Below are 14,487 nucleotides of genomic sequence, written 5' to 3' on the forward strand. Positions count from 1 at the left end.
ACAAGGGGGTCTCAGCGGTGGGGGAGCAGGCATTGCCATCTCTGGGCCAGGGACCCTACTCAGCTAAGATCTCTCTTCCGATCTCTACTCTCCCTGCATATCTATTTTCTCTAAGGCAATTCAAAAGGATCCTCTAAGATGAAAAAAAAAAAAAAAGAATTACATCCTCACTTTCTTGTCAAAACACTCCATATGCTTCCCCTTTGCTGAGGATTTAGAATGTTAGTCTGCACACAAGGCCCTGCATGATACAGCTTCTGTGGACAAATCCATCTCACCTCTGGCCTCCAGCTGCATGGAGGCTTTGCTTGTGTTTCCCCCCTGTCTGATCTTCCATCGCACTCCCTCCAAATCTCCACAGGGAGGCCTTGAGGCCTTGAGTCCATCAGATTCTGACAGCATCCTACACAGCTGTCCTTAGCATCAACCCGAGGCTCCTCTGCTAACATGAAGAGGGACTTGGTTGTTGCGCTGTGTCCCGGCACTGTGCCGCTCACTGAAGTGAGTGAGTGCTTTTATTCTTCCAGATCTTTTTGTCTGGGGTTTGTCTTCTTCAAGTCTCTGGCTGTGTGAGACCTACAGGCGTGGTCCAGACTATCCATTTTCATGTTTGTGTACAGGCACATATATGTGTATGTGCGTACATGCCCGTGTACAGGCACATATGTGTACAGCATACATGTGTGTATATTAGAAGACAACTCAGGTATAGGTCCTCATCTCCCACATCACTGTAGACAAGGCCTTTGTTGTCTGCCTCTGTACTACACTTGCTGGCCCACAGGCTCCCAGAGATTTGAACTCAGGTCCTCATTCTTGCAATAGAAACCCCACCCACTGAGCCAGCTTCCCCACCCTGGACTTTGTAAAGCACGGGAGATTCCACACAGAGCTGTGGGGCTGGGTCTTGCTGTAAGGAGAGGAGGATCTGAGGGCAGAAGGCACGCACTCAGCATGGCAGCAACTCTCTGGAGCTGAGCGGTGGCTGACATCCTCCAGACAGCCATGGCAACTTGCTCTGCCTCACACCACCTCAGCCCAGCTTAGCTGCCCCGGACACCTGTGGCCCGAGATTCCTCTGGTCTAGAAGGATGGACCTGTGCTTCTTTCCCCCATCCTTGATTTCCTTCCTTCTGTCTGGGGTTCTAAGGTCAGGTCTGGACCAGGCCACCCATCATCCCTGAGAAGCACACAGGGATCCTACACCTGTAGAGCCTTCAGAGGATCTGTTACGAGCACACGCTCATTACAGCTCTATAGCAGCCTAAGGATCATGCCCAGCACAAAGTGCCGAGGAGGAGGGAAGGGTGTGACCTGGTTCTCCAAAGTCTGCTCAGTTACTGCCGTTCCGACAGGTACGCCTCTAACACCCACTCCCTACTCTAAGGACAGGGTCAAGGCAGTGAACTCAAAAGATTCCTGCATTGAGATATTGTTTGGGGGTTGCAGGGTGACAATACATTAGATAAGGATGCCCAGTGGCCTGTGCCATGGGACAGAGGAGGGAGGGGAAAGACGTGGACTGGATACTGATATGTTACACAGCAGCTGTGAGTAAAGACGCTAAGAATGAGCAAGTGGAATGCGGGAGGGAAGACTGCGCACAGCCGGGGATCCTATGCAAAGGCCAGCCCAGCGGCTCAGCCTGCTGCCCTGTCCTTGAGGCCCTGAGCCGCCACCAGCTACCTTGAGGATCCATGGGGAATGGGGTGGTTCCAGACTCCTCGAAGATACCAGGGTCACAGGTGCCTAAAGCCCTTGTATAAAATGGCCTCGTATTTGCCCGTGACCCATACGCATATCCTCTTGCAAACCTTACATCACCTCTAGATGACTTTTCGTACCTATTGTCAGACAAACACTAGATGAATAGAAAAAAGAATCTGCAGATGTTCACTAAAATTCCCGCTGGCTCTCGGGATCGAGTTTAAGTCTTTAACACAGTTTAAGGGGAACCTACCCCATCTTCTTCTCTAATTTCACCTCCTATGCTTTTCCTGTTTTGCCAGTTGAGAAAACATGGCAGACTTTGAATTGGACAAAAGTGATCTCTGGGAATCCTTTCCCCACCTCTGTCCGTCCTCTGTTAGTGTGTTTAAGCGGGGTGTGTGTGTGTGTGTGTGTGTGTGTGTGTGGTGTGTGAATCCAGGGCCTCTTACAGCCAGGCAACACTCCAGCACTGAGCTCCATCCTAGCCACCCATATTTCCAGTCAGGGTCTCACTAAGTTGCCCCGAGGGGCCCTGAACTTGAGAGCCTCCTGCCTTCGCCTACCCAATAACCGGAAGTGCACATCTGTGCCACTATGCCCAGCCCTGGTGTCTTTTCAGTAGATTGCTAGGTGTTTGTCTGCCATGTCTTTCTAGGGTATCTGATTCTTTGGCAGTCGGTGCTTTTCAAGACTTTTACATCTGTGCTGCTTGCTGAAATCTGATCACTGATCCTAATGTAAAGACTTCGTACTCATCAAGATGCAAGTGAGTGTTATCCAATGAAGACACAGTGTCCCACCCCCACCCCCACCCCCGCCGCCATCCGGTGGAAAACACCAATCACACCTCAACAGCCAAGCCTCTGCTGACTGCTGATGTGAGACGCCTGTTCTTCACTCTCTCCTTTGAGCTGACTTCACAACATATGCTGATAAGACAAAATGAAAGACTTAATAAAAATCTTCGACGTGTGTTCACCATGTGTTTGTACCAGAATTATGGTTTTATGTTTCTTTTAAATAGAAACTTTAAATATATTCTAAAAAAACCCTGCAGCCTTGTTGAATATCTTCAGGTTCTTGAAAATAACCATTTGTTTCACGTTGCGGGCTGCAGCTTCTACCAAGAGTACCAAACCGGCTTTTGCCCATTCTCAAGACCCAGTTCAAACCTGGCTTGCATTCTCCCGTGTTAGTTGCCTACAGAGCTTCTGACCCAGCTCTTCAACTTGGGTCCTATTGTATGCAGACTATTTTATAAGTGTGTCAGCCCTTGGTCCCTGCCACATTCGGGCTCTCTCCTGTTTACGGTGCACTGCTTGGGTCTGGCCCACCGCCTTGTCCTCCTCCCACACATATGGGCATAAGGGCTGGAATAAGAGCCCCAAGTGACTCTTCAACGTTCATGGAATTAAGAATTGGATTCCTTAGTCGGATTGTCACCAATCCTGGGTCAGGGTGACAAGAAGATCTGCACAGAAGATTTCTAATGATGAAGTTTCTTAATGAGAACCCCCAAAACTCGACTATCTCAGTCCTATTCAATAGGGTGCCTCAGCTAAAAGTAAATGCCAGTCAATTTATAATTCAGACATGGTACCCAGAGTTCCCCCAGCCTCTCAGGAACCGAAGCCACGTAGCAGACTCTTGGATATAAGTGCCGTTTTATTAAAGTGAAATTAAAGTCTTTTATCTGGAGAAGCTCACCATGCTTGAGTCCCCAGTATAATTTAAGGGTGGCGGTCACTTCTCCTTACACGTCACCGGAGCTCCAGCATTAGTAATACTTTTGGCACACCGAATGGGCCAAAGATCTAATCTTCCCTCGGGTGACTCTGTGGGTGTCAACACCCCAGGAGCACTCCACCCTGGGCAAACACAGAACTACAATGGGCTTTTCCATCACGCCTCTCCTTAGCATCCAGAGCAGGCAGCAGATTGCCGTGGGACTTGGAGCCAGACCACTAGCTACAGCTCTGGCTGTCCCTTTTCCTCAGCCTGCCTCCTTGGTCAGATAACACAGTTCTGTGTTTCACACTCCTCCTCTACAGTAACGATAACCCTAGCTTTGTAGGGTTGCCGTGAGGATTAAGTGGTGTATTTGATATACTGTTCTTAGGTCAGCGCCCCACAGGTGACAAATGGGGAAGAAGCCAGCGCCATCCACAAATGAAGCTTGTGACTTTTCTCTCGGCAGCCTGCCTCGCCTTACCTGGGCTCACAACCACATCCTTACCTCATTCTCTGCCGGTCGGCTTTCTTTTTTGTCATCAGCTCCTTCTTGGTCTCTGTCAGCTCTCCTGGTTTTACTTTTCTCACTTTGCTTGGACTTGGTACCCTCCGGGGCCCGAGGGATCCTGGCCTCCACATCCTCCTCCTTGCTGGAGTCCTCTGGGTGCGGGTATCTAGGCTCCCGTAGTCTCACCTCTTCTTTCCTTCTGGATCTTCCTGGCACATCCTGCTGCGGCTTTGGGTATTTGTCCAACTTGGCCTTAGGCTCTTTTCTGTGGTAGCCATCTTCCCGTCCTTTGTAGCCAGACGCAGAATGGAGTGGGCCGGGAGACCCTGGCTTCGAGTACTTCTCCCGGTAGCCCCTTCCTCCTTCGAGCCGCTCATCCAACTCAGCTTTGTCCAGAGGCCTGGGATAGTGTTTCCGGTCATGTGCCCAAACGTCCAATCTGTCTCTCTTGTCTTCCCCGTTCTCCCTCCTGGGGACGGTCTCTCGATCCTCATCCCTCCATGCATAGGAGTCACGGCCATTGCCCCAGTCAGCCCGAGAGGGGCCTGGAGGACTGTGAGATCTCGGGGAGAGTGATCGGCTCATCGGACTTCGAGAACGAGGCCGCTCTGGACCATACCTGGGAGAAAGGGAAGAGACAGGGTTTAGACTCTGCAGAGCTCATCCCCCGCCTCACCCAGATGGAGACACACACAGATCTCTCAGGTATATACTTGGCACAACCTGCCCACCCGGACATTCTTCAGTCACAACTCAGTAATACACAGTGCCCAGGAACCAGCCTGTCCTCCTTCTTCACTTCTGTGGGCACAGATTTGTCCCTTAGACGCTCTCTGCCCCCTACCACAGTCTGCTTCCGGGAATCAGGAAGAATGACTACACTGGTTTAGCTCAGTCCCACCTTACTTCCTCTTGGAAGCTATGTTCAGGTACAGACTCTGGGAAATTCTCTTCCTGGGGTCTACAGGGTGAGGGCTCTGGAACAAAGGCCTAAGAGCTGAGGTTGCCATGGTCTGTGGGAGACACTACCCTAGGTCCAGTGTGCTTGTTTCTAAGAGTTGAAGCCACATCTCCACGTAGACCCCACCAGGGTATAGGTCACTAATCTTTCCTTTCTTTCTGTCTCTTTCTTTCTTTCTTTCTTTCTTTCTTTCTTTCTTTCTTTCTTTCTTTCTTTCTTTCTTTCTTTCTTTCTTTTTTCATCATTTAGTCCTCATTACAAGTAGTTAATATCCTGGGGATGGAAGACGGGTGCTCACAGTGCAGGAGTGGGGAGGTGGCTTCAGAGACTTCCCCCCAAAAAATCAGGAAGATTCCTAAGGGTTGGGAAAGGTCTCAGAACTCAGAGCTGTTCAAATTTGAGATGAAGCCATTGGAAGCCTCAGGAAGTGGATCTGCCTAAGGTTCAGGCAAAATTTCGTAGTCTCCCCACTCTGCACCACCACAGAACTACAGCTGGCATGCTTTAATGTACCATTAAAACCCCAAGTTACCACAATTTTAAATAAATAAATAAATAAATAAATAAATAAATAAAAACCCAGACAAAATCCTAAGCCTCCACATTCACGTGCCCTCTGGAAGCTGATAATTAATGAGATCATAACACCTGATATCCTAAAAGGATAGAACATTTTCATTTGGTTCTCAAATATTGAACAACACTGTATCTCTCTCTGCCAGGACAGAGGGGCATCTCTACTAGAACTAGGCTGCTAGGCTGCTATGGGAAACCGGCTGGGCGCCTACCCTCTACAACAAGGTTAGAGCGCCCTCTGTGGCTGCTCTGGAGACTGCAGGCCTGGTAATGGTTTTCCTTTCAGTCTTAGCTCTTTAGATCATAGTCCCATCCTGGCAGGGTCATAAATGTCAATTGAAAGAAATTAGTTGGAAAATCACATTCATTCGCTGTCCAGAAATGGTTAAGGTACTGGATGGTCCCCGCTGCCCCCATCTACATCCTTAGTTCTACATCTGCATTCAGCTCATGAGAAACCACCTCTAAACAGAATCCCCACTATTACCATGCACACCCAGGACATACCAGCAAAATGAAAACTTGCCCAAGATCCAGATATCAACTCTCCATTCTCTGTTTTCCTCTCGAACTCAGAAGGAATAAGCAAGAGGAAGCCCAGTTTCCCATATCCCTGTCTAACATGAATGGCTCTTCTAGACTACAAGGCTACCTACTGCTCATCTCAACAGGGATTAGTAGAGTATAGAAGGCTAGGTGGATGGGTCAGGGCTAAGGGTAGCTCATGTTACAATCCAAATCCCCCTTGCTGAACAATTTCAGGTCAATCTGACACAGACTAGAGTCGTCTGAGAGAAGGGAACCCCAATCGAGAAGATGCCTCGTGAGATCACCCTGCAAGCAAGCCTGTAGAGTGGTTTTTAAATATGTGATGGAGGAGCAAGGACCCAGGCAATTGTAGGTAGAGCCACCTCTGGGCTGGCAGTCCCGGGTTCTACAAAAATGCAGACTGAGCAAGACATGGGGAGCAAGCCAGTAAGCAGCACCCCTCCATGGCCTCTGCATCAGCTCCTGCCTCCAAATTCCTCTCATGTTAAGAGAGTTCCTGCCCTAGCCACTTTAGCTGATAAACTGTTACAGATAAATGTGTGTGAAATAAATCCTTTCCTCCCCAAATGGCTCTCGGTGGTGGCTGTTTCATTGCAGCAATAGAAACCCTAAGTAAGACACCCCTAAGAACAAGAAGCTAGAAGGCGCTTTAACCGCCGGGCCTCTGACCTAAGACCCAGAGCCTCACCTGTCAGCTTCCCGGAGCATGTCCCTCTCCCTCTGGGAGTGGATGTCCTGAATGATAGCGGCCACATTCTTCCCAGGTTTCTAGGTAAAGTCAGAGAGATCATTAAGGAACACTGCAAGCATCAGCTATGACATGCCTTGTTCACTGCCAGTCCACCAAAGGGGGAATCATGCATTCTGCAGGAAAGACAGGAGTGTGACCATAATGAGCACCAGGATAGGGTCGAGGGTCCAGGCAGCAAGGCATGTGAGTTATGTCTTAATAAAGCAGATATTTAAACAACAACAACTAAAAAATAAAACCCTGAAATCTCTCAATCATCCATACCAAATGTCGATAGAGAACTTTACTAAGAAGGCCAAGCAACTGTTCTTTTGCTCTTTACATCTTTCTATGTAACTTACAATGGCCTCCAGAGCCACCCAGACACCGGAGAGCATCACGTATCTGATTCTGGGAAGTGGACAGAGATTACAATTCTGCACTCTCAGCAAGGCATGATTGTTGATTTGCTAAGGTCAGCGGTAGGTCTGGGGGAAGCACCTAGTAAAGCTAAGAATGGAGGAGGGCCTGAGGGACACGGGGAAAGGACAGAAACATTCAAGCCATGGCGGGATCACCGGTCAGATCACGGTGCAAAGGAAGGGACAAAGAGAAGACAGTGACTCTGACCCTGAGCCGTGAAAACACAAGAACCCGGACCAGGGGTTCAGCACTGGCTGGATGAGCTACCCCAAAGAGCACTGCACACCTTGGACAAATAGTAATTATAGTCAGCAGAAAGCACAAACCGTGACAGCTATAAGCTTACACAATGTCACATACGAGTAACCAGGTTACCCAGAATATGCACTGTCAACTCTCCGCAAGCCTCCAGAAGAGGTCAAGGCTGGGCTAGGGCTGAGAAGAAAGCTCCTGCCAGAATGTTTCCCTCACCCTAGACAGGGCTGCGGTAGTACTTTTGCCTTCCCTCAGAAGTTGGCTACTGCTTTCTGCAGCTAACCCAAGACAGACAAGGGAGTCTGGGAACACTGACGGAGCTGCCAGGATCCATCAAATCTACGTGACAAGACATGCGTCATGCGGTAGGCCAATCCTAGGCCTCAAGTCTGTGGCTTGCGCTGGAACAGCGGAAGCAGGCAGAAGCTAAAAAATATGTCCCCATACTGGGCAACCTTTTGGAACACAGTAAAATTCCCAGAGTTGGGCAAGGGATTTATTTAGTAAAAGGATTCTGAGAAGTTGATATATTCTACTTCTCTGGAAGTTAATGCCTTCCTGGTTACTCCTTTTAGACCCAGGAAAGAAGAAGACATTAACCTTGTGAGACAGCAGGTAAGAGGTGACTGGGCAGCCAGTGTCAGGGACAGGGGCATCCAGCGTATGGTCACCATGAGCTTCTCTCCTCCAGAGTGCAGCTGTCACATTGCTGTCATCATGCCACAAAAGTGAAGTAAAAAAAAAAGATAATAAAAAAATCATACTATGAAGAAATTTGGGGCTCCTTGGTTATTATAGGAAGATGTGAATACACAACAATGTAGAACGAATGCATAGTGAATCCGGCCTAGTCATGTGACATCTGTGTGCTGGCCTCCTTTTTACACCTTCGACATTTATGTTTGCCGCATCTCTCCCTCTGTTTTGTGAGGATGGTGCCGCTGATCAAGAGCCATCTGGTACACCGGGCAGTTTTCTCCGACAGGACATCTTGCTGCTCCCCAAACAGGGTCCGAGTCCAAACTCAAATCTTCTACATGAGTCCACGATGCATCTGAACCAGGCTCTGCCAACTCAGGCCCCGCGGTTCCTGTGGGCCTCTTTTCATTCAATTTCTTCCTGGAAATGCCCTTCTGAACAGCCTATTCTCCCACCCTACAAGGCCCTGCCAATCAAACCGCGGCCACAGGAACCGGTTCGGGGGATAGGAACTTGTGCTAAAGTAGCCCGACGAGAACGACGGTGAGATGTTGTGTGGGAGCTAAAGGAGAAAGTCTGGCCCTCTCTTATGTGGGAGACGGGCCATGGAATCTAAAGGTAAAGCTGAAGAAGGCTACCATGCCATCTAGAGGAGAGTGCCTGGGTCTGCTGAAGGCTGCCCCCACCATGCACACAGAGACTCAGCACAAAGCCATCGGCAGCAGAAAGCCTAGCAGAGAGCAACATCATCTTAATGGTGTCATTTGGGTCCCCCCCAATGGGGCCCAGCTGCTCCCTCACTTTGCAAACGCCAGAGCCAAGGAACCCCTTCTTTTGCCTACATCGACAGGCTGAATTACCACAAGCCTCTGTTACATGCAGAGAGAGCCTGGGCTAATTCGTGTCAGGGTGGGGGATGTAAAACCCATTACTACACACTTGGAATATGCTGACGGTCACAGTGACCCAGAGGGACGTTATGACAACACGAGGAGTGGAGAACCCATACTAAAGGTCAGGAAACAGTACATTCTAGGTCTTTGTCACTAACAGTATGCTCTTAGCACCAGGAAGGACAGTATCTGCTGGAGGCTTGGTAGAAATGCCTTTCCTAGACCTGCAGGAACCCTGGTGACTTGCACACACCCTGAACTCTGAGAGGCTCCGTCAGCACACTGTCTTTACAGTGTACTGCTGGGGGGGGGGGGGGGGGCGGGCTGCGAACAAAAAGACTCCCTGGGTTCTCTGCCTTTTTTCATGTGGAAAACCTAATATTGCAATATAAAAAAAGACAACCATATTTGGTGCAAACCCAACATAGTCTCTGGGTTTGTTTGTCTGCTGTTTGTTGTTGATGTTTGTGTTTTGTTTGTTGATTTATTTATTTCGTTCGCCGTTGATGTTATTGAGACAGGGTCTCGCTGGGTAGCCCTGGCTGGATTGGAACTCACAAAAATAAGGCCAGCCTGGTCTTGAATGTATAGAAATTTACCTGTCTCTACCGCTCCAGCACTGGGGTTAAAGGCAAGCACCACCACACCCAGCCAACAGGCTCAGGTTTTCATCAAGGAGCATCCAGTAACTATGATCTTGGGCAAGCCGGGAACTTCTACTAGACTCAGTATCTTCATCTGTGAAATTGAGATTATAATACCTGTCTGGCAGGACTGACGTCAAGATTAAAGTTGATAATATATAGAAAGTGCTTAATACATTACTTGCCCCAGAGTAGCAGGGCTCAATTAAAGGTGTACATTATGGTGTACTCTTATAATTACTATGATTATGCATCCTGCACACCTCACAGGATTGTGATTGTGAGACTGGAAAGAAAATGCATGGGAAAAAAATTTTTTAAATCAACTCAAGTATACTCTGACCTGATCTCAGTACAGAGGTTCAAAGAGGTTAAGCTAGTCAATTCAAAGAAGAGAGGGGCGGAGCCTAGGATGGTGTGATCATTTTCCAACAAAGGGTCACCTTGTTGTTTCTGTTTTTATGTCTCTGCTCCCTCCTGATGAGTTCCTCACACACTTGCTCCTTCCATGTCTGTGGTACCAGCTCGGCTGCCCACCCACAGTGACTTACAGCTGGTGCTACACGACATCTTTAAGGGTGACTCCCACCACCCTAACTGTCTCCCTCAGCAGAGTGCTACCACGCTTTGGTACTTCAAGGAACTACTGCTGTTCGTCGTAATTAGAATCTTATGACACTTCATTTGGTTAGTTTCCCAAGCTGCACTGGGAAACTCAGTGCAGAAATTTCATTCCAGCCCCTGGGGGGAAAACAGGAACTGGCTAGGTACAGAACAGGGTGGGGCTTTTCTCCTGTCTGATGCTTTAATTACAGAGAAAGGCAATCCAGGCTGGGCCTGGAGCAGAATTGCTGGGAAGGAACTGCAGAGGCTTATTGCTAGCAGAGCAGAGAAGGGACTAGGGTAGCTGGCTGACATATTACCCAGATCTGCATATGCTGACTTGCTTCAAGCAACTATTTAACCTTTGCCTCCTGACGTCAACCCTCAAGACTACAGGCAGATGAAGGGCTGTTAGTTGTGAACAAATTGGACCCTAAGTAAAGATGGAAATGAATCAGAAAAACATATCATATTAGGTGGAGCAGTAGAAAGCCTAAGTAAAATCAGAGGGTAGGTTTAAACACGACGTGACAACAACTACAATAAGCCCAAATGGACTGAGTGTTCCAGTTCTGAGAACAGCAAATCAGCAAGAAGAAATAATATAAAGAAAACCACAGGCTTGGAAAGGAACTTTCTGCCAAGAAAACCAGAGGCAGTAACCATAAGGGGAAAAGTACTCAACTTTATATGTCATCAGGAAAATAACAAACCAGACTGTGATAAAGCAGGACAGTGCACCAGCTCCAGGGCCAAGTTAGAAAGTCAGACAAATTAAGGTTAGCAAGAACATGGACCACTCAAATCCTTATATGCTATAAGGAGAATGCTTTGCTGTGACAAATCACCCCCTAGAGCTGAGGTGAGCCTGTGTCCCATCTAGCAAATCCCACCCTAGTGATTCATGTGCCACCTGGTTAGATGCCCATGTACATGTCTACCATCATATCATGTTTATGACATAGATTAGCATTGGCCTTAGTCTTCCCAAACTGGAAACAACCAGAAGCCCTTTAGCCATAGGATGAACAACAGGCAGAGTCATGTAACATTTTACAGAGCAATGAAAGTAGACATGGAAGATAAAATGTTGAACAGAAATGAGAAGACAATGTGATTCCCTCCATATAATGTTTAAAGATAGGCAAAGCTAAACTCCACTCTCTAGGGCAACACGAACATAAAATAAAGACACAGAAATGATTATCCTCGAAGCAAGGAGAGCAAGCTGAGCATGGGGTCCTGTGCTTCTGTGTATTGTCCATGTTTTATTGCTTAACTTTTGTGGTGCTTTTATGGGGTATATGAGATCTGACTCAATATGAGTAGTAGACTGCCAGTTGTTAACTCTATATAGATTATACTACTCCTCAATGAAAAAAAGAAAAGGAAAAGAAAAATGTAGAACAAGCTAAACAAAACCATATTGGAACTGATTGAATGCATCTTAGTTCTGAGAGTGGTCTAGCCAGCCAAGCATTGCTTAGAAGGATGTATATAAGATAAGATACCTATGGAGTATATACCATAGATGTATCAGATACCAATGGAGTATAAAACATAGCTATATCAGATACTTACTGAGTATATACCACAGACATATCAGACACTTATGGAATATATACCACAGATATATCAGATACTTATGGAGTATATACCATAGATATATCAGGTACCTATGGAGTATACACCATAGATATATCAGATACCCATGGAGTATATACCATAGATATATCAGGTACCCATGGATAGATACCATAGGTATATCAGATAGCTATGGAGAATGAAAGAGAATAAGAGAGCAAGGGCAATAGTAGAGAAGAAAATGTTATCAGTAGTCCGAATGCCCATAGAAGTTGCATTCAAGGGTAGGATTATCCTCAGCAAACTAAACCATCCTTCAAGACTTCTGTAGACACATTTCCCTCCAGAATCCCCCTAGCTCCTAGCCAGTCTTCAGCATCCCTTTCCTCTTATACTTACCTCAATAAAAGTTATATATATATGATATATATTATTGATTTATTGAGAATTTCATGTATATATATTGATTATATTCTTCCCTCACCCAACTCTTCCCAGACCCTCCCTCCCTCCTGTCAATGAGCACTTTTCTTGCCCTGTTGTAATTCCCATTTCTCAGTGATAACCTGCAAGAGCAGTGACTAAGCTTTTCATTGTTTTCTAAAGTCTCCTCCCCAAACATCACTGGCAAGCAAGAGGAGTCGTTGAATGCCTGAGTGAAAGAGTGCTGTACCTTCAGCTGCAGTTCCTTGTATCTGGTGGACATCCGAATGAGTAGCTTCTCGCCATTGATCATCGCAGGCTTTTCTTGGTAGTACTGGACCATAGCCTGGGCAGCTTCCGTGTAGGCCATCTCCAAGAAAGCCTAGGGTGGAGAGTAAGACAGATAGGAGACTTCACTTCGATGTCAGGTGTGATTCCCTGGAGCTAAAGCTTAAGAACGGGTGACATAGTCAATGGGAACAAGCGGAGTTGCGAGTTCGAGTCCTTATAGAGTGGGGGTGGGGAGCCGACTGCAAAACCTGATATTCTGGAAATGTCCCTTATCTTGGCCTGGCTGTTAATTATATGGGCTACATGTGTTAAAAAAAAATTAATGGAGCTATATGATGAACGCAAGCATACTTTGTGCACTTGAGAGGATTTGTTTTACAGCTCAATAAAAAGAAAAAAATCATCAAGAAAGAACTCTCTTTGATCCCATGCATTCAAAGAGAACTTTTTATTAACTTCACCAAGAGAGCTCATTATAGGATGGCTCCCATCCTGGTTTCCATGGTTACCAAACAATATTCTTAATTACTCATGTCCATCCTGAGTTACATCATCCTGTGGAAGACTATTTGGGATGGAGGGGTGGCCCATTAACTCACAATTCCCATGTGGGCTCTTGCACATGTGGCTGTGGGTCGTCATTTGGTGGTGGTAACATCAGGAGACAGAGCCTAAGCCCAGGGCCCTGCTCGAGCTCCCATCTGTCTCATTAAAAAGAACGACATTTGAAAGCGCAGAGGCTTATAAAGCCCTAGGCTCAAAGGATGTCCAGGCTGCGTATGACTCGGAGAAAAGAGGCTCCCGACTACACTGACAGGACAACCTTCCCTCTTTATTTAACTGTTCTGATATCACAGGAGCTTGTCCATTCAGTCCATGTATGAGCTTTCTAATAGACTGCTTTAATGGACTTGTCTATTTACCCGGTAGCTGTCGGTGCAAATCCAAAGCTGTTAGAGTTTCTCGGTATGTTTGGTTTACCCAACATAGAACCCCTGAGAAGAACGCACAAGGAACAACCGATCTGTCTCCAGATCTGTCTCCCTCCAGATGATCCACTGGGACTTCAAGTTCTAGAATTCATACCTACACCGAGGAGAGGCCTTCTCATCTTCCTGACGTTTAGCTTTTTAAAGTAAAACAGCTACTGAAATGAAGACTATGGGGGCTGGAGAGGTGGCTCAGTGGGTCAAAGTGGTCGCTGCACAGACATGAGAACCTGAGTTTGGACCCCTGCACCCATGGAAAAGGTGACCCCAGTGCTGTAGAGAGGCAGAGACCAAGAGGATTTCAGGAGCAAACTGCCTGCTCCAGGTTCAGTGAGAGATCCTGTTTTTTAAAAAATGTATAATACATATGTGTGTGTGTGTATATATATATATGTATATGCATATGATATATATGTATATGGTATATATGTATATGCATATGTATATGTTGTATGTGTATGTTATATGTATATATGATATATATGCATATGATGTATATGTGCATGTATATGATGTACATGCTTATGATATACATGTATATGTACATGATGTATATGTATACGATATGCATATATATGTGTATGTATATGATGTATATGTATATGATGCGCATGTATATGATGTATACGTATGATGTATATGTATATGATATATATGCATATGATATACATGTATATGTACATGATGTATATGTATATGATATATATATATATGATGTATATGTATATGATGTGCATGTATATGATGTATATGTATATGATGTGTATGTATGTATATGGCTGAGATCCATTGGGTAAGACACCCAACACCTTCCTCAGGCGTTCTCACACTCAGTAGGCCACTATCAATTCCCCTATGGTCTCCTGTTAGGTGACCTCATACATGGACAAGAACAGGTTAAAATATCTCTTCCCAGGC

The 14,487-nt window shown here is 46.5% G+C and overlaps 1 protein-coding gene across 1 annotated transcript in view; it reads right to left on the minus strand.

Moving 5' to 3' along the window:
- Positions 1-14,487, minus strand: part of Rbm20 (RNA binding motif protein 20) — a 54,524-nt gene that overhangs the window by 19,074 nt on the left and 20,963 nt on the right. The window contains exons 6-8 of the mRNA XM_052181979.1: positions 12,540-12,671; positions 6,724-6,803; positions 3,947-4,568 (exon numbers count right to left, since the gene is read on the minus strand). Coding sequence (XP_052037939.1) covers positions 3,947-4,568; positions 6,724-6,803; positions 12,540-12,671 — 834 coding nt within the window. The remainder of the gene's footprint in view (positions 1-3,946; positions 4,569-6,723; positions 6,804-12,539; positions 12,672-14,487) is intronic.

This window comes from Apodemus sylvaticus, chromosome 1 (genome assembly GCF_947179515.1).
Source record: "Apodemus sylvaticus chromosome 1, mApoSyl1.1, whole genome shotgun sequence".
Classification (NCBI taxonomy): Eukaryota; Metazoa; Chordata; class Mammalia; order Rodentia; family Muridae; genus Apodemus; species Apodemus sylvaticus.